General features: G+C 45.3%; 1 protein-coding gene across 1 annotated transcript in view; it reads right to left on the bottom strand.

Moving 5' to 3' along the window:
* Window positions 1-21,225, bottom strand: part of XPR1 (xenotropic and polytropic retrovirus receptor 1) — a 298,966-nt gene extending 277,741 nt beyond the window's left edge. Inside the window, exon 1 of the mRNA XM_082264780.1 lies at window positions 20,831-21,225. Coding sequence (XP_082120906.1) covers window positions 20,831-20,899 — 69 coding nt within the window. The 5' untranslated portion in view covers window positions 20,900-21,225. The remainder of the gene's footprint in view (window positions 1-20,830) is intronic.
* Window positions 21,226-21,672: the final 447 nt, after the last annotated feature.

Raw genomic sequence — 21,672 nt, 5'->3', positions numbered from 1 at the left:
GGTTCACATTTATGCGATGCGGGAAGGCTGCGAATTCGCAGCCTGTTCCCGCATCGCACACGCACCCCCGGCAGTTCACACTGCCATATGCAATACGCTGGGGGTGTCAATGTAATCTTAACGACACCCCCAGTTTGATCGCAAATCGCAGTGCGATCGTGCAGTTCGCACAGGATCGGATCGCACAAGTGTGAACCGCTGTGCGATCCGATCCTGATGCGGCTTCCAAAAAGGGTCCCTGTGCGTGTTTGCTGCGGTGCGAATTTAGCCATACAAAGTGTATGGCTAAACTCGCACCGCACAGCCGATCGCATGTAGTGAAGGAGCAGTGCGCTCCGACATTACATGCGAACCCGGCACTCGCACAAGTGTGAACCGGGGCTAAGGCTGCATTCACATGTCAGCTTATAATCGCGGGCAGAACCGCTGCGGTTCCTCCCACTATTCGGAGATTTATTGCAAATCGCGGGACGCCTAGCGTTGCCCGTTGATTTGCAATAGCCCCCCAAACGCCGAGCGATGTTGCCGCGATTTACGCCCGCCGAAACGCGGCAACATCGCGCAAACAAAATCGCGGGACGCAATACGCTCCAAAAAGTACAAGAGCTTCTTTGGAGCGTATTGCGTCCCGCGATTTTGTTTGCGCAATGTTGCCGCGATTCGGCGGGCGTAAATCGCGGCAACATCGCTCTGCGTTTGGGGGGCTATTGCAAATCAACGGGCAACGCTAGGCGTCCCGCGATTTGCAATAAATCTCCGAATAGTGGGAGGAACCGCAGCGGTTCTGCCCGCGATTATAAGCTGACATGTGAATGCAGCCTTAGACTTATTTTTTTTTTTATATATATCACTTATTGTTATTCTAGGAAATGTAAACATCACTTATGATAACAATAGGCAGTGACAGGTCTATTAGACTCCAGAAGTCTCCTCTGCCCTTAAAGTCTTCAGATCCCACCAATATCAGTATGAACTGATGTCTTTTACAAACCACTAATGGTTTGTTTACACCTGACACCTGGCAAAACTGGAAGTGACAAAATACCGTCACTTCTGGTTTCTTAGACCATAGAGATGATTGGGGCAGGCTGCAATCCCGGGTTCCCTTGTGGGACGGGTGAGCCTGGGAAAGCAATAAAAGGCAGCAGGAAGGGGACCCTCCTGTCACTTGTAAAAGCAATCCAGCAGTTAGCCACTAGGATTAATTTTAAAAAACACAGAATCGCCAGCTAAAAAAAAAAAAAAACGAGAAGCCACACTGCTTCCCAGCACAAAGGGGTTAAACACTTGGTATGCAGCTTCATCTTTTAAGCTTTGCCTTTTTGCTCCAGCTTAAAGCGGTATTAAAGCTTCGGGTTTTTTTCTTTTGTTTTTTTCTTAATAACAAACATGTTATATTTGCTCTGTGCAGTGGTTTTGCAATCCTCTTTTCTGATCCCCCACCGGCGCTCCAGACTCCTCCCCTTTGAGGCAGTGCTGCTTGCCCTGCGGGCACCACTGCACGCTCACTCCCGAGCCGCTGCTCTATGCATCCATAAGACACAGCGCCGCCCCCCTCCCCTCATGGGCTCACTGGCTGTGATTGACAGTAGTGGGAGGGAGCCAATTGGCACCCCTGCTGTCTCAGCCAATGAGGAGGGAGAGCCCCAGAAAAGCTGAGGGTATCGTGAACATCACTAAATCAGAAGGAGCTCAGGTAGGGATGGGGGGGCGCTGCACACAGAATGTTTTTTCCTTCATGCATAGAATGCACAAAGGAAAAAAACCTTGAGTCTTTAGAACCACTTTAAGCTGGTGCCATGATCGCTGCACAACCTTTAGGGCGGCTTGACTTGATGCAGGGTGTTTCACAGAGTCACTCTCGGGTGTGCGCTCCCAGACGCAACTAAAGTGATATTTCCCTATGTTGTGTGTGTCAATACAAACACACAGCCCCATAACCTAGGATGGCAAAACACTGCTGCTCCAAGCTAATAGACTGTGCAGACCCTCTTTAAATTTTACCAATGAAGAACTCACTACAAAAGCTCTCCGAAATTTTGGAGAAGCAGCGCTGAATGCAAAAGCCAGAGGCAATAAACTCCCATACACTGCACAATGCTAAACATTAGGAATGCAATGGTTTTAAATTATGTCTGTTCACATCTAAGCGCTAATTTTCTTGTTGCCTAATGCCAGTTAATCGAAGAAGTACATTTGCTTTTTTTTTCCAGGTAGAATATAGAATATAGAATAATTTTTTGGGTCTGCACCAGAATAGGATTGCATGGTGGTTCACACTTTTGGGATCCGATTCATGTCCGAATGTCAGTTTGCACTGCGATATGTGAACTGATCTGGGGGTGTCGTTAACTTTGAATTGACACCCCCAGCGATTGGCATATGGCAGTGTGACCTGCCCTGGGAATGCGATGCGGGAAGCTGCACTAGATTCGCAGGGTTCCCGCATCACATAAGCGTGAACCGGGACTAAAACGCACACAAAAATGCCTTAACAAGTTCTGCTCAGTGCTTGGACATACACTTTAAGAAATGGCTTCCTGGGGAATGTTTATTTTGTTGAGCTGAAGGTGTGCAGCTAAAACATGCTGAAAGTTTAACAGAGCAAAAATCTAAAAATACTATGCAGCAATTGCTTCGAAGTTTTAAGTGCATATTTGCACAGTGTCCAAACAACTGCCTATTGATGAGTGTGCACATTCTGCAGGTTTCCTGTTGACGCATCTAATTTTTTATTTCGTTAGTTGGGTCATTCAAAATAACAAATTCAGGATCTTACTTAGAATTCAACCCCAAATGTGTCTGAAAAAGCTGGAGCAAACTATTCAATGAATCAACAATTCTCCATTTACTTCACAATTTTATCTGTCAAAGGCTAATAAAGGGAAGACGTTTTTTTCACTATTTAAAGAGGTTGTAAACCCGTAAAATTTTATTTATTTTTTTTTGCAACCTGAAAGGGAAACACATAATAAGCTAGTATGCACCACATACTAGCTCATTATGAAATACTTACCTTAGAACGAGCCCCCACCGTGCCGCCCGCTTACCTGTATGACGGGCGACATGTCCAGCCGCCAGTCTTCCGGGATAGCGGCATCCGGCCATCTGATTGGCCGGAGCCGCGGTGACGTCACTCCCGCGCACGCGAGCCGACGGTCACGGCACAGAGCTCTGAAAGAACAGCACCAGCGGCCGTTCCTTCAGAGCGCATGCGCCAGTGACGTCACTGGCTGCATGTAAGGTAAATATCTCCTAAACGGTACAGGTTTAGGAGATATTTACAGTACCTATAGGTAAGTCTTATCATAGGCTTACCTATAGGTACAAGTTAGAGGAGGGTTTACTTCCTCTTTAAAGGTGTTACTAAAGCCAGGACCTGCATTCACTGTATCTGCTCTCCCGCAGTACACAGAACATGGAAATGCAATCATTTTAGTAAATATAAACTGCTAAATACCTTTTCTCATCAGCAGTATATAGCAGTCTTGTGACTTCTATCAGTGTCTGGTTAAAGCTTTTAGGAGGAGTTTTCTTTGTCCTCGGACTGCCTTATGAGGCTGCAGGAACCCTCATCCTCTGTCTGTACAGTGCTGATTGACCCTGTGCCAATCATGTGCACCCTCCCAAGAGAAAAAATAACTCTAGCAATACTCACCAAACTGAGCATGTGCAGAGTGACTCCAAAGGCTCTGTCTTATCAGGAGATGGAGAGCTAACAGCGGAAGGAGGAGGAGGATCAAACAGCCTTTTACACAATGTGCAGGATTAACCCCTTAGGGTTCCACAGTGAGTATAACAAGTATCCGTTACAGCATATACAGACTGATTTTACTGCTGTGGGTTTAGTAACACTTTAAACATATGTTAAAATGTACTTTTGGGAACTAAAGCAACTCCAGGTCTTTAAATCAGCCATACAAGATATATAGGTCATGGGACTTGAGGCAAATCAAATATAAAACATAATATAATTGGTACACATGATTACTTTGTTGAAGCACCTTTGGCACCAATTACAGCCTCAAGTCTGAGTATGATGCTACAAGCTTGTTGGCACACCTATTTTTGGGCAGTTTCTCCCATTCTTTGCAGGACCTCTCAAGCTTCATCAGATTGGATGGGGAGTGTCGGTGCACAGCCATTTTCAGATCTTTCCAGAGATGGTCAACAGGTTTCAAATCAGGGCTCTGGCTGGGCTACTCAAGGACATTCACAGAGTTGCCCCGTAGCCACTCCTTTGTCATCTTGGCTGTGTGCTTAGGGTCGTTGTCCTGTTGGAAGATGAACCTTTGCCCCAGTCTGAGATCCAGAGTGCTCTAGAGCAGGTTTTGATCAAGGATGTCTCTGTACATTGCTGCTTTCATCTTTCCCTCGATTCCGGACTAGTCTCCTAGTTTCTGCCGCTGAAAAACATCCCCACAGCATGATGCTGCCACCACCATGCTTCACTGTAAAGATGGTATCCAGGTGATGAGTGATGCCTGGTTTCCTCCAGACAGGACGCTTGGCATTTAGGCCAAAGAGTTCAATCTTTGTTTCATGAGACCAGAGAATTTTGTTTCTCATGGTCAGAGAGTCCTTCAGTCACTCAGTTTGGCCGGGGGGGGGGGGCGCTCACTCTAGGAAGAGTCCTGGTGGTTCCAAACTTCTTCAATTTATGGATGATGGAGACCACTGTGCTCATTGGGACCTTAAATGATTCAGAAATTTTTCTGTACCTCGCTAAAATCCTGTCTTAGAGGTCTACAGACAAGTCGTTCGTCGACTTCATGGCTTAGTTTGTGCTATGACATGCACTGTTAACTGTGGGACCTTATATAGACGTGTTTGCCTTTCCAAATCATGTCTAATCAACTAAAATTTACCACAGGTGGACTCCAATCAAGATATAGAAACATCTCAAGGATGATAAGTGGAAAAAGGATGCACCTGGGCTAAATTTTGAGTGGCAAGAGCTGTGAATACCTATGTACATGTGATTTTTTCGTGTTTTATTTTTAATAAGTTAACAAAGATTTCAAACAAACTTATTTCATGTTATTATGGGGTATTGTTTGTAGAATTTTGAGAAAAATAATGAATTTAATCCATTTTGGAATAAAGCTATAACATAAAATGTGGAAAAAGTGAAGTGCTGTGAATACATTCTGGATGCACTGTATGTAAAGCGCTGCATAATTTGAAGGCGCTATATAAAAACCTGTAATAAAACATTTTTTACCTTAATGCAAGGACTGCATTAAGGTAAAAAAATGTTTCGGCTTTAGAACTACTTAAAGTACACTGGGGTGTTATTGTGAATAAATGGCACCACAATGTTTTAACGGTTTGCCAACCGTCCACATTAATATTACTGCGGCTCGGCTGCATCCAGTCACGTAGTACTATGTGACTGGAGTGCAAGTGGTCTTGGCGGCGCGCTCCCGCTGTGTCCCGCTGCCTTTCTCCCGCGATCGTCCGGTAAACGGAGAGAAGACCCACCTGCTTATGTAAACAAAACAGGCGGATCTTCTCTGAGACAGGCAAGGACAAATTAGCAGTTTCAGCTAAGCTGAAGCTGCGATCTGTTTGTGCCTATCACAGAACCCCCCCCCCCCCCCCCCACACACACACACACACACACACACACAGTTAGTAAGCATAGAGGCATACATTAACCCCTTTGATCACCCCCAGGGTTAACCCCTTCCCTGCTAATGGCATTATTACAGTAAGTGCATATTTTTAGCACTGATTACTGTAGTAATGTCACTGATACCCACAAAAGCGTCAGAAAATGTCAGTTAGGGTTCCGTTCTGTCCGCCGCAATGTCGCAGTTGTGCAAAAAAAAAAAAAAAAAAAAACACGCAGATTGCTGCCATTACTAGTTAAAAAAACAAAACAAAAAAAAAAACTATAAAAAAAAAAATCACATAAATCTTTCCCTTAGTTAGTAGACGTGATAACTTTTGCGCAAACCAATCAAAATACGCTTACTGCAATTTTTTTTTTTTTTTTTACCAAAAATATGTAGCACAAAACAAATTGGCCTAAAATGTTAAAAAAACTTTGATTTTTTAATTTTTTGGGGAATGTCCTATAGCAGAATGTGAAAAATAGTTTTTTTTTCACAATTGTCGCTCTTTTTTTCTTTATAGTGCATAAATAAATAAAAATTGCACAGGTGATCAAATACCACCAAAAGAAAGCTCTATTTGTGGGGAAAAAGACGTAAATTTTGTTTGGGAACAGCGTCGCATGACCACGCAAAAGTAACGCCGTGCCGAATAGCAAAATAGGGCCTGGTCAGGAAGGGGGCAAATCCTTCCGGGCTGAAGTGGTTAATATATGAAAACGCACAATATTGTGATTTGGGGTAATACGCCGCATCACAAGAGTGCGATTCTTAAAATTATATGTGAACCTTATAGAACAACCTATTCCCCCCATACCAAGCCAACTGCATTTATTTTTCTGGGTCAAAACTGCTCCACCAAAAGGTATTTGACAGGTGGTGAATGTGTAACATTCAGCAGGCTTACTACCCACAGAATTTGTCAGGAGCGATAGCTTTTGCTGCCAGCGTGAAGCAAAGCATCACAAAACTGGCATGCAAAGCAAACGCTCCCATCCGCTGCCTTTGCAACTTAATCTGCCACTTAGAAACTACTTTACAAGCTATTTTAGCTTAACCAGTGCAGTACACTGAGCATAGTCAAGGTGGAAAAAAAAAAAAAAAAAAAAGTGGAAAAAATAAACAGGAAATAAACACAAACCTGTAGATAACCATAGTACTGAAAAATAAAATATTACTACAAAAAAAAAAAAAACCCATACAGGTGATCATACAAAAGGACATCAAGCCATTTTGATTGCACATAAGAGTACCTAAAAAGCACTAACTGGAAATCATAATGGAAACAATGGCTTAAAAGGATAATGGGAGACGTGGCCTTCAAATTAGATGCAAGAGCAACAAAGGAGCGGCACTCCCTCTAAACACAGCACTACGCCAAGTGCGCACCAGTATGACACTTGACTCCAGGCAGCATCCCAGCAGTAAAAATAAAGCACTCAATAATTCTGTTCATGCCCATTAAAGCCACACCTTTCTGAACAAACTGCAATCTCAGACAATGCATATTTCCCCCTGCGAAGCTCATTAGTCTTCAAATGAATAGATAAAATATTGCCTATTCAGGACACTCCGAAGCAGGAAGCTATTTTTCCAAGTAAACAGGGAGGGCATGAATACGCCAAGCAGTGCCCCAGATTAGCAACAGCAGCTTCATTCAAGCAAGTCACATCATGTCCTGCTATTTCAGAATGGAGAAGATTTGCAAGGAGAATGGGGGATGCCCAATTATCTCTGACCCTCTGGACAGTCTGATTACATTAATGGCTCCTATAGGTGGAAGGTGCAGGGCTAAAACACAAAGACAAATGCTGAGTTCTGTGCTGCGCTCCTTCCTGCTCCTGACATAGATCCCATTAATAAACATGACAGCTATGATGAAGAACCCGGCCACATCCAGCAATATGGAAAGGATACCATTCTCGTTTAATGTGGGACCGCAAAATTAATAGCTTGGGTTATTTCATTTTGCCACAGGGGAATGGAAATATCTACTTTTATGTGCATCCCAAGTGTACCATAAAATAAATATTTAGAGAAAGGTTCATTCAGAAATATCATGTAACGCTGGGGGAGCCCAGCAGTCAGTGCCCCTCTTCTGCATATTTATCCCTGCATCAGAACATTATCACAATCCACATCTACGGATATCTTCATATGCGCTGCAGGACGGCACCGCCACAAAGGGAACAGCCTGTTGCTCTTATTTTTATGTCAGTTCTGATTCAGGCAATACAAAGAACACTCAGGGACAAGAGAATGTAAAATAGCATTCTTCACTAATCATTTCATAGCTGGACAGCTAACAATTAGTCTCAGTTTAACATCCGAACCTAAGAAATGTGACCCTTATGAAAACGAAGTGTCTAAATACACAGGAAAATGGCGGTTTGCCAAACGCCGAGTACACAGCAAACAGGACTGGCATTTGTAAATTCATGAGGGAGAAAAAGAAAATTCATTACATCATTTACAGATGAAAATTATGCATTTAGGGTGTCACGGGGTAGACAATAACAAATTTAATGTCTGCAATACCATATACTTAGATATGATCCATACAATAAGGCCCATACACCATTTATTTTTTTCTGTTCAATCAGCAAGCTGAACGGAAAAAAAAAAGAGCTGATGCTGTATCCTCATTGAGATGTGGCCTTTATTTTGCTTTCTCTATTTGGTATCCGTTAACCACTTAAGCCCCGGAAGATTTTACCCCCTTCCTGACCAGGGGGTATTTTGCGATTTGGCACTGCGTGACTTTAACGGACAATTGCGCGGTCGTGCGACTCTGTACCTAAACAAATTTGACGTCCTTTTTTTCCCACAAACAGAGCTTTCTTTTGGTGGTATTTGATCACCTGTGCGATTTTTTGATCATGCGCTATAAACAAAAAAAGGAGCGTCAATTTTGCAAAAATAACAATATTTTTCACATTTTTATATATGAAATTCCCAAAAAAATGTAAAAATCAAAAATTTAACTTTTTCGGCCAATTTGTTTTATGCTACATGTGTTTGGTAAAAATAAAAAGCGTATTTTGATTGGTTTGCACAAAAGTTATCGCGTTTACTAACAAAGGGAAAGATTTTTGTTATTTTTGTTGTTTTTTTTTTTTATGCGTAATGGCGGCGATCTGCGATTTTTTTGCGGTACTGCGACATTGGGGCGGACAGATCGGACCCTTGACTGACATTTTTGACACTTTTGGGGTTACCAGTGACATTACTACAGTAATCAGTGCTATACATATGCACTGTTACTGTAAAATGACACTGGTAGTGAAGGGGTTAACTTTTTTTGAGAGGGAGGGGTGGTTTGTGTCCCTAGGGGCGTGATTCTTACTGTGATTGGCTGTGGCTTGAGCTGTAGGAACAGTAATCAATGGTCCTACATAGTAGAACCGTATGATCACTATTCCTACACAGGGGAGAATGACAGGCGGCTTGTTTACATTAGCCGCCTGCCTTTCTCCCGCTGTCACGGACGATGGGGGTCCGCCGGGCACACACGCTCCGTGACCGAGCGGAAGCGCGCCTCCAGCGGCACGCGCTCGCTCCACAGAGCCTCACAGGCTAGTGACGTACCCATACGTCACTTTGCCTGTGAGGGGCTGACCGCCACAGTATATGTACTTGCGGCGGTCGGCAAGTGGTTAACTACTCATGTACTTTCTGTATGTTCTAACTTGTATGATCCACCGATCCCTGCTGAGCAGGCAGATGACATGACAGCTCTGTCTCCGCTTACTTTGCAGAGACAGACCTGTCAGATTTCCCGCTCTCCTCTATGGGAGATCAGATGAAAACAGACCGCCTGTCCGTTTTTAGCCGATCTGATCCTTCAGGCGGATGGATTTCACGGACCATATTGGATCGCAGAGCAGCGGGTGTCAGCGGAGATGTCACCACTGACATTCGCTGCTCCATAGGAGGTACATGGAGCATCCAATCAGTCCACCTGAAAATCTGACAGGCAGACCTGATCGGAAAGCCTGTGTGAAAGGGGCCTATCACATTCAAGCTGAATGGGGAAATCACTCCTGCTGTGGTATTGTATTCTGACAACAGAGACTTCCCCATCACAGAACTCAATGATCAGCGTTGGTGGCTACAGCCGACGGCACTGATCATTCAGGAAAGACCTGACAGGCCAGTTGTACACAAAAGTTGATTAACAGATCGACTTGTAAATTAGCCTGCCCATACATGACTCAAAATTTGACCACTCCCTGCTGAACCAGCCGAATTTCGAGCCAGCATAAGGTGTTAAAGCCAGGTTCACAGCTCTCCGCTGTCCCTGTCATGCATTTTGTCTTGTGTTTTATGTCCTTTAACACACGTTAGTGCTCAGTTAGTAACATATTACACCCTAAAGGAATGAATGAAGCCCTCGCAGCGCCGCCCGCTCACTGGTAACACGGCCGACATGTTCAGCCGTCTTCCTTCTGGGGTTGCATCCTCCGGCCATCTTATTGGCCAGGGACACAATGATGTCACTCCCGCGCATGCGCACAGGAGCCGCCGTTTACGGCACAGGGCTCTGAAGGAACGGCTTGGGCGGCCATTCCTTCAGAGCCCATGTGCACGTGATGTCACTGGCTGCCTGCAAAGTAAATATCTCCTAAACGGTGCATGTTTAGGAGATATTTACATTACCTATAGGTAAGCCTTATCATAGGCTTACCTATAGGTACAAGTTGCAGAGGACGCTTTACTTCCTCTTTAACCACTTGCCGACCGCCGCAAGTAGATATACTGCGGCGGTCAGCCCCGGCCAGGCAAAGTGACGTATATATACGTCACTAGCCTGTGACCGGCTTGTGAGCCAATAGCGGGCGAGCACGCGTCCCGGCTTGTTCACTGAGGAGTCCGCGTGTGTGACCGGCGGACCCGATGTCTGCCGGTCACACTACGATCGTCGGTAGAGAGGGAGAAAGGCGGGCGGCTTATGTAAACAAGCCGCCTGTCATTTTCCCCTGTGTAAAAATGGAGATCAGACGGTTCTACTATGTAGAACCGTTGATCTCTGTTTTTACAATAGTAGACATGTCCCATCACAGTTAGAAGCACGCCCCTAGGACACACTTAACCCCTCCCTCTCCAATACAGCTAACCCCTTCCCTGCCAGTGTCATTTTTACAGTAACAGTGCATATGTATAGCACTGATGATTACTGCAGTAATGTCACTGGTAACCCCAAAAGTGTCAAAAATGTCAGGCAATGTCGCAGTCTCGCATTAAAAAAAAAAAAAGGAAAAAAAAAAATTGCAGATCGCCGCCATTACTGGTTAAAAAAAAAAAAAAAAACCCACCAAAAATGACAAAAATCTTTCCCTTTGTTAGTAAACGCGATAACTTTTGCGCAAACCAATCAAAATACGCTTTTTGCGATTTTTTTACCAAACATATGTAGCATAAAACAAATTGGCTGAAAATGTCAAAAAAATTTTGATTTTTACATTTTTTTTTGGGAATTTCATATAAAAAAATGTGAAAAATATTGTTATTTTTGCAAAAAAAAAAAAAAAAACGCAAAAAAAAAAACCCTGGTCAGGAAGGGGGTAAAATCTTCCGGGACTTAAGTGGTTAAATTGCAGGGGAATCCCCATTGCAAGGGTAGTTTTTTACATTTCCCCAGAGTTCAGCTTTATGTGGCATATACACAATCACAGTTATTGCTTTAGAACAAAATACGGCTCATGTAAATCCATAATCAAACAAGGTGTTACATTCCTTGAGAACATCTTTGCACAAGGCACAGGCAGGGATAACATAATCCTTAAAATGCTATGTATATTTAGCATTGATAATTAAATACAGGAAATGTTAAACCTGATGCTTAACTATTGAGCCTGTTTATGGGTTGGCCAGAACAACAGGTGCTGAGATACAGAAACAAGCCTGGGTTTTAGCAAATGTTATATCTTTGCCCGGGAAGGACTAGGTGCTCAAGCAGGAGCCAATGCCAGTTTCTGGCTACACATCTATATACACACTTTGTTTCCCAATGCTTTGCATTTTTTAAAATGACACCCTTTCCGACATCAACCCCCCCAGTATGATTAGGATATAGTCAAGAAGAGGGGCAACTAGCGATTTGTACACATTAGGAAATCTCTATTAACCGAGTCACTGAATACTTGTTACACTAAGACAGTTATAGGGTCCTCTAAATCAGCCTTTTTCAACCAGGGTGCCTTCTAGGTTCAACAGGGGTGCCTTGGCAAAAAAACATAAATAAAGAAACTCCTTTCTCCAGGAGAGGCGCCACATTCAGGGCAAGGCAATGCCTTTGAAGAGGCAACATGAATTTCTTGTGTTGCAGTATTCCAGCCTTTTTTTAATCAGGGTTCCACAGCACCCTGAGGTTCCATCTGGGTTCTTTAGAGGTGCCAAAAACTGCCCCAAAATTGTGTAGAAAGATGGGGAAAAACTGAGGGAGAAGAGAAAAAAGTTACACTACAGTAAACCCCCCTCCATTGCGGGGGTTACGTTCCGGACCCAGCCGCGAAAAGTGAAAATCCGCGAAATAGAAAACCCCTATTAAAATGAATCGTAGGCATGTTTTTTTTTACTGTCACTGTACGTGTAAAAGCATTTTAAAGGTCTTTAAACACACTTTTAAAACAATAGAAACTCATTTAAACACATAAAAGATACTGAGAGACATAGCAAGAGCTATGGAAAACACAAAAATATTTCATTTTTAATGATTTATATAGTAAAATAACAAAAAAAACAAAAAAAAAAAAAACGCAATATACCAGGACCGCAAAAACTGAACCGCGATGGAGCAGGGGTTTACTGTAGTATTTAGTACTAGAGTGCAAAGGTGGAGGAATAGATCACCTCTAACTTTGCATGTCCTACGTGTGTTAAAACTGCTGCAATATGTAAAACTTTCCAAAAAATCTGCGCTAGATAAATTAAAGTGAAACAAAAAGAAGTGATAAAAAAACAGCTGCTAGCATGGGCCAATAGACAAAAACCCTAAATAATATGTGTACATAAATGCAATGCTATAAAATTGCAAAAAGTGTCCCTGACGTCAAACATACGACGAAACGCATTGGGCAGGACCAGGCGTGATCTGCACACTCGTGTGGAATTCATGCTGCAGCTTATGTTTTGGATCCTTTTCATGCCGGTTCTTATAATTTAAATGTGAATGCACTTTTTGTATTTAATAAAATGGTATCGATAAAACTAGATTACACTACGATTCCTCGCATCTATTTTAGGTACACCAGGAGCGATATATGGATTGGAAGCATGCCAGAATAAACAGTACTGGGAATCACATCTCCCCAAAGCGCTTTAGGATTTTCCATTAAATTGGAAGCCATTTGATTCTGGTAAGCAGCAACTCTTTTCAGCGTTGGTGTTTACACACAAGGGATTTTGGAAGACAGTCTCTCCTACGCATGCTGGGACTTGTGGTGCCTTTCTTATGGAATTTGCTATCTTATTCACTGGAATCAATACAGTTCTTTTTTCCATAGACACTTTATATGATCAATTGTGTTTATGATTTTTATTATACAACACTTTTTGCCAATCTGTATCATTTTATAGAGCTACACTTTATATACACATGTAAAACGTATAGTTTAGTGTTTTATATTTTAAAATGGGGTTCCTCCAGAATGTGCAGGATTTTAAAGGGTGCCTTGACTGAAAAAAGGTTGAAAAAAAAACACTGTTCTAGATAATACTCACCTTAAAGCGGAGTTCCGGGCACAGAAATCATTTTTCAACAAACATACCCCCGGGACAGTCAGGGCTAGCACATTCCACAATGGCTAGCCTCTGATCTGTCCCGGTTCGCACTTACCTTTTAGAAGAAATACTCACTTATAAAATTTCTTCCACAGCGTTTCCATCTCTCTTGTGGGCAGCTGAAGCCGGCGCGGTCCTCTTCGGCGTCTTCTTCCGCGTCTTCTTCTCCCAGAATGCGCCTGCACCGGCCCCTCTCGTCACTTCCGGTGCGGCGCCGCATTCCTCCACAGCTTCTGGGCATGCCCAGAAGCTGTTTAGCAGGGGAATGCGTCGCCCGGAAGTGACGAGCGGGGCCGGTGCCGTCGCATTGATTCCTGGGAGCGATGACGTTCAGCTCCCAGGAATCAGTGCAAGCCCGGAAGTGACGGCGGAGCCGCGGCACAGAGGGAGGAAGTGAAGACTAGGTGAGTATATTCGATCTACAATTACAAGGTGAGTAAATAAAAAAAAAAAAAAACCTAACTATCCAATTCCTTTTCAGGTGAAGGGGAACAAGGGGACAGGCACAAAAAAAAAAAAAAAAATATAGATTTTGTGCCCGGAACTCCGCTTTAATACACAGAGATAACACAGCCAGACAATGCAACAATACATGATGTAGGGATGGTTGTTTCAGTTCCTCTCTACTTACCCTTTATACTACATTTAAAGCATACATCTGCATCCTCACTTTACCAGCTATATACGTACATTTTACTTTCTCTCTGGATGATGACCTCTCTTTATTACAGGTATAGATATTTTTTTTGCGCATAAAAATTTACAAAATGTAATAACTGCATTATAAGACTGAAGCTGTCGATGTTGCTAAGCGGATTACTCGCTATATATATTTATTTTTTTCAACCTCAGGTGTGGCGAACAGCAGTACTTGCTTCAGTACAAAAGCAATCAGGCCGTCCTACCGGCTGTATATAGAAACAGTCCACAGGGATTGCTGCACATAAGATTTATTGGAAAAATTTCATAAAGTACATATTGATCAAAGTATTTCACATAACTGATTCATGCTGGTATGATAGCACCTTTCTTCACGTAGAAATACATGTATTTCTATCTAAAGAAGATGCAGACCAAGCAGGGAGACCCAAGTACGCGGCGGACCAATCAGATTCATCTGATAAAACAGATGAGGCAGGGGTGCTTTTTTTTAGCCCATTGCCCGAAAACCACCTCCACCCGGGACACAAAGGACTCCAGGACCACCGTCAGTACACCCCCCCCCCCCCCCCCCGCACAGCCAATCATCCAGTCGCTGGCGGCGCACCCTACCAACCCATCACCAGCACAGTGTCTTGCCCCCACCCCAGGAGTAGACCAGAACACCCACACAGCCCCAGCATTATTCAGGGGGGGGGGGGGGGGGGTAGGATAGGCGGGGACAGATGACGGAAAGGAGAGGAACCAAGGGGTCTGACTGTCCTAAGGACCAAAACCCTCCAGGGGAGAGGGGGGACAGCTACTCACCATACCAGGAACCAGGCGGGCACTGCTCCAGACAGAACCCCTCTCCATCAAAATGGGGGGGGGGGGGCTGTTGGCCAGGAGGAATGCTGCGACTCGGACCGAGACCCGGTCGTATGCATCCTTACGAGGTATTTAACTCAACGGCCAGCCCCCCTCTGGTGGGGCTATGTAGCAGCCAACCTAGCACAGAGCTGAGGCCTGCGCACACGCATGCTGGCCAGACTGGGGTGACCATTGGATCTAGATTATCCAGCCTGTTGCCCAGTCCGTCAGTTGATTGTTTTCTTTTCCTGTTAGATCTACAAACAGGGGAAAGATTTCTATCTAAAGAGAAAAAATTGCTAGGACTAAAGATCCCAGCAAGGAACTAGGTCCTTACTCCTGACTAGGCAGAAAAAAAAACTGAGTACCTATAGCAGAGAGAGACTCCCATGGGCGTAGAGAGACTTTTTTCCTGCCTAGTGTCCTACACCTGTAGGGGGCAGTATAACCCAATGGTTAATAAGATCAGGTGCTGTGTCCGTCAATGAACGAAAGAGAAATTTAGTATTCCCCAACACAAGTGCTTTAGTGAAGAAGTGTCCGCGCGCATTGGTGGTTACCATACCATAGTACTGCCCCAAACCTACCGTCCCCCCCCCGCATTGGTGGTCAGTATAGTAGTGACCCGGTAAGCAGCAGGGCTCACTTGTCAGGTGGAAGCATTTGGGCGACTCTGCTGCAGCCCGATTGCTTACACACACGCAGGTAAGGTGCGAATGTCCTCTGCTTGCCCACCTGCGGAGGCCCCATGGAAGTGGAATGGAAGAGGAAGGGAAGAGAGCAAACATATCCGCTCTCATCCCCATCTTGTTCCTGACCTGGAAGCGACATGTATGACGTCACTTCCTGGTCCCCGTTGACAGTTTCCCCAGCCAGCATGGCCAGGAAATAACATAATGCAGTTGTAATCTGCACTTAATTTACATTCAGTGGAGCACAGGGGAGATTAAAAGACCCTACATGTCTCATTAAAGAGACCTTGTCACCAAAAAATCATCACAGGGGACTTTTTCCCACTATGTGATGTAAAAAAAAAAAAATGGTTTTTAACCACATAATGACCGCCCACCGCAGATATACTGCGGCAGGCAGCCGCTGCTGGGCAAAGTGACGTAGGTATAGGTCACTCGCTCAGCCGCCTGTGGGGGGCGAGCGCACGCCGCCAGAGGCGCGCTCCCACCTCCGCTGGTTCACTGAGATCCCCGTTCGAGTGACCCGATCCGATGTCCGCCGGCCACTCGCGATCTCCCACTGCAGAGGGAGAAAGGCAGATGGCTGATGTAAACAAAGCCACCTGTCATTCTCCCTGATGTAAGCACAGAGGCTATGTGATCCTGCTATGTAGGATCGTATGTCTCTGTGATTACATCACAAGCCACGCCCACCCACACTTAGAATCACGCCCCTAGGGACACACTTAACCCCTTGATCACCAATAAAGTTAACCCCTTCCCTGCCAGTGTCATTTTGACAGTAACAGTGCATATTTATAGCACTGATTACAGTAGTAATGTCACTGGTACTCCCAAAGTGTCAAAAATGTCAGTCAGGGGTCCGATCTGTCACGCAAAAAAATATGTCGCGCAAAAATCGCAGATGGCCGCCATTACTAGTAAATAAAAAAAAAAATGACAAGTCTTTCCCGTAGCTCGTAAATGCTATAACTTTTGCGCAAACCAATCACTGCTGCGATTTTTTTTTTACCAAAACATATGTAGCAGAAAACAAATTGACCTAAAATGTTAAAAAAAAAAATTTGATTTTTACATTTTTTTGAGAATTTTATATTAAAAAAAAGTGAAAAATATTGTTATTTTTTTCAAAATTGTCGCTCTTTTTTTGTTTATAGCGCAAAAAAAAAAAAAAAAAAAATCGCACAGGTGATCAAATACCACCAAAAGAAAGCTCTGTTTGTGGGGGGGGGGGGGGGGGGGAGGACGTCAATTTTGTTTGGGTACAGCGTCGCACGACCACGCAATTGTCCATTAAAGTCACGCAGTGCCGAATCGCAAAATAGGGTCTGGTCTTTGAGCAGCCAAATCCTCCCGGGCTTAAGGCCCCTTTCACACAGGCGGACCCGTTCAGATCCGCCTGTTCATTTTTTTTTAGCGGATCTGAACGGTTCGGTCCCCCCATGCATTCCTATGGGGCATCGGATGTCAGCGGAGACATGTCCGCTGACATCCGACCCGATCCGTCAAATCTTGACGGACGGAAACCCTATTTTCCATCCGTCCAGCGACGGTCCATTCCCATCCAATTTCCCCCATAGAGATGCATTGGGAACTGACAGCTGTGTCTCCGCACACAGCGCGGAGACACAGCTGTCACCCCTTTGCTCAGCGGGGGATCGGCGGATCGATCCCCCGCTGAGAAAAGCGGAGTCCGTTTGACGGACAGAGTGTGTGAAAGAGCCCTAAGTGGTTAATTGTAAAAAATTAAAGTTACACCCAAGCACATAAAAACCACCCCTAATCCAGAAAAAAAGATTGAAACACACTTACTTCCACATATACGCATGTACAAATTTAAATGCACATGTTGGGGCGCCTACGCATGAAGACATTGTTTGCAATACACATCTCCACGCACACAAACTGGCTCCTAACTTTATTAGCTGGCTCCTAGATTCAAAGCAATGGTGCCCCACCCCCAATTGGCGGTCAGTGCAGAAGTGTCCCCTGTGCATTGGAGGTCAGTAAAGATATGAGATTATTTCACCATTGGTCAAGAAACCCCCCGAACCCTCAAGAGGAACACTGGTTGAGAAAGACTGTTCTAGATGTAGGTAACCTTTTCAAACACAATCCCTTCATATAGATGGCAGACATTGGAGGATCACTGCCTGCTTTGGTCAGTCACTCTTCAATCAGGAAGCAAACATTGACAGATCTGTTCAAACTCAGGAACAGGATGGACTGGTCATAGGATTTCTGTGACCTGTCACTGCCCCAACAATAAAAGCCTGACCTATATACTAACCTATCATTTATATGTACATGCCTGATAATATACTTTAGGGACAAGGACACCCACATTTAAGGGCGACACCTTCCAGACCATCTTATGTCCTCTTTATTCCTATGTGCTGATTCAGCTAAACAAACACAAGGCAAATGTCCCTATCACAAGGTTCAGAATGTTATCAAGCTGTCACCCTTCTCCCTCTGTGTCTACATTGGCCGATTAGGTGCTGTGATAATCGGATTGTTACTAATCTCTACATGTCCTTCTCAAAGTGTGTAATTACATTACAACTCTACTAAGGGCTATTTTCAAGCAAGTGACACTGAAGTTGTGACAATCGGTAAGTAAACTATTTCCCGTTTCTTTGTCTATCACAGAAGGCAGAGGGCTGTACAATGTACTCAGGGACATACGGCAAAGTGGAGACAAATAAAACCAGAACTGCTAATAATTGACTCGAGGCAGGTGCAGCGTGAGGACATGACAGAGGCACGCTGTGCTGAGGGTGGAGAGGAGTCATTATCTTATATACAAAGCACGGATATACAAAGATCTGCATATGGCCAAAAGATGGCAAATAGGGCACTGAGGTCTGTGGATGGAGGAGTGACAATCATACACATTCTGCTCCATTCACAAAGTGGTAAGATCCTTATTCTAGCCATGTGACTCATTTCTCCATCTCATGGACAAAAAAAATGTATCACTTTTCTGAAAAACAGGAACCCTGCTGGTGTGTGAGCTTTGTGAGGGGAGCCCATTATCTGAGCCATGCCAAATCCATGGATGAGATGGGCTGATGATCTGTGAGCCCTCAATACACACATCTCAGTCTAATTCTACCTTCCACAATGAAAGCAGCCTGACCAGTGTATATAGTCACCAGCAGCTCTCCAGCATCAAATGAGAACACGTCTGTCTGGAATAAACTCATCTGATGGCTCTCAAGCTAGTGTAGAACTACAAGTCACAGCACTGCCACTGGGTCCTGTCACCCCAGGTTCTCCTGTCTCCTCTGACTGACCTGATCTAAACCTGGGGAAAAACAAAGCCAGAGCAAAGGGTAGCAGAGTTACCCATAGCAGTCATCAAATGGGAGCAGTGATCTAAATGAGGCAAAGATGAAGCAGTTATCCAAAGCAGCCAAAAAATAAAAATCAGACATTTAAATAGGGCAAGAACAAAGCAGTTGCCTGCAGCAACCAGTCTAAACAGGGCAAGAGCAAAGCAGCTGTCAGCAGCAACCAGTCTAAACGGGGTCGAGAGCAATGCGGTTGTCAATAGCAACCAGTCTAAACGGGGTCGAGAGCAATGCGGTTGTCAATAGCAACCAGTCTAAACGGGACAAGCGCAATGCGGTTGTCAATAGCAACCAGTCTAAACGGGGTCGAGAGCAATGCGGTTGTCAATAGCAACCAGTCTAAACGGGACAAGCGCAATGCGGTTGTCAATAGCAACCAGTCTAAACGGGACAAGCGCAATGCGGTTGTCAATAGCAACCAGTCTAAACGGGACAAGCGCAATGCGGTTGTCTAGAGCAACCAGTCTAAACGGGACAAGCGCAATGCGGTTGTCTAGAGCAACCAGTCTAAACGGGACAAGCGCAATGCGGTTGTCTAGAGCAACCAGTCTAAACGGGACAAGCGCAATGCGGATGTCTAGAGCAACCAGCCGGCTATCGCAAACCAATCTAAATCTGACAAGTGCAAAGCAGTTGTCTACAGCAACCAATCTAAATGGGGAATATTAAAGCAGTTGCTTAAAGCAACCAATTGAAAAGTGACAAATGCAAAGAGGTTGTCAATAGCAACCAGTCTAAATGGGGCAAGAACAAAGTGTAGCAACAAATCTAAATAGGGCTAGAATGAAGGGGAATGCCTATGGCAACCAATCTAAAAGGTGCTAAAGTGATATGGTTGCCTGTAGCAACCAATAAATGAGCACAGTGGTCTGGAAGGAAGAATAAAGTGGTTATCCTCCTAGCATCCTTTAACTGAGCGCAGTAGAGGAGTGGAGCGGTTGCCGGTAGTAACAATTGGACAGGACCAGTGATGGAAATGGATGGAGCCAGTCACAGACCAGCAGATTAGTGGAGCGGTTGCCAGTAGTTACGATCAGACAGGACCAGTGATGGGAATGAATGGAGCCAGTCATAGACTAGCAGAGGAGTGGAGCGGTTGCCGCTAGTAACGATCGGATGGAACCAGTGATGGGAATAGTTGGAGCCAGTCATAGACCAGCAGAGGAGTGGAACGGTTGCCGGTAGTAACGATCAGACAGGACCAGTGATGGGAATGGACAAAGCCAGTCATAGACCAGCAGAGGAGTGGAGCGGTTGCCGGTAGTTACGATCAGACAGGACCAGTGACGGGAAAGGATGGAGCCAGTCATAGACCAGCAGAGGAGTGGAGCGGTTGCCGGTAGTAACGATCAGACAGGACCAGTGATGGGAAAGGATGGAGCCAGTCATAGAAAAGCAGAGGAGTTAAGCGGTTGCCAGTAGTTACCATCAGACAGGACCAGTGATGGGAAAGGATGGAGCCAGTCATAGACCAGCAGAGGAGTGGAGCGGTTGCCGGTAGTAACGATCAGACAGGACCAGTGACGGGAAAGGATGGAGCCAGTCATAGACCAGCAGAGGAGTGGAGCGGTTGCCGGTAGTAACGATCGGACAGGACCAGTAATTGGAATGAAGTCACTCCTCAGGAGTACTGGAGAGAAGTGTCATGAGATGAAGTTTTTGGGTATTCCTGGTGCCCTCTGTGCTGTACATAGAGGGGGAGGGGGGGTGACACCATCATTATAACCTATGTACAGGAATGCCTTATCCAAAGAGCTTGCACTCCATCAGTGGGCTGCTCCCTGACGCAGTGCTGTGTGTGATGGGGACACCCTGTGATGGGGACACCCTGTGATGGGGACACCCTGAGATGGGGACACCCCAGGACTCTCACCTCATACTGGATGTACTGCTTCCTCCACTCCGGGGTGATGTGAGCGGACAAATGCTCGGCGAACTTCATCCTGAGGCCGGCCCGTCAGGGGCCCCTCTCCCGGCCCTCAGGGGCTCCCGGCTGTCTCTTCCTCCGCCGCCGGTAGATCCCGGGGACTGCTCGGGCTCATGTGTCCCGCACTGTCCGGCGGCCTCCCCGGGTGTAGCGGCGTGTGCTGAGTTCCTGTCACTCCGTGTCCCCGAATGTTCCGTCGTTTCGGCCCCCCTTCCTCCGGTAGCGGTCGTCTTGCCTGTGTCCGCGGTCTGCCTCTCTGACTGCCTCACAGCATCTCCCAGCTCTGCCTCCTCACTGGCCCCGCCGCCATCTTGACAAAACTCCCACTGAGTCTGCGCAGCGCCCGCCCGCACACAACGTCAGTGTCATGGTAACCACCTACAGCGGTCGGCACGACGGAGAGGGGGCGTGACCCGCAGCGCCTCATTGGCTCGGCTGATTTAGCATAAGGCGGCCTTGGCAGGAGGCGTCACGCCCCCTTCACGAGAAGCCGGGTGTTTGCGGCAACATTAAGGAGGGGAGTGGTTATAGCAGGATACGCCCACTTGTTTTGAAATCTTAGTCAGTCTGAGTCTGGCAGCAGCGCTGTGTTTTCATAGCTGAGTGATCTGGGAGCAATGAGGGCATCGACTCATAGGAACCTCACACAGCTGATAATTAGAACACCTTCCAGTACATAATAAAATAATATATGCATTTACATTCAATCTATTTTTAGAGTAAAACAAAGTGGAACTAAACCCACCGATTTAAAGTGTTACTAACTAAAACCACAACAGTAAAATGAG

Source organism: Pelophylax lessonae (assembly GCF_965119305.1).
Source record: "Pelophylax lessonae genome assembly, chromosome: 8".
Lineage (NCBI taxonomy): Eukaryota > Metazoa > Chordata > Amphibia > Anura > Ranidae > Pelophylax > Pelophylax lessonae.
Note: the sequence above shows the minus strand (reverse complement) of the source record. Positions and strands in the feature narration are given on the sequence as shown.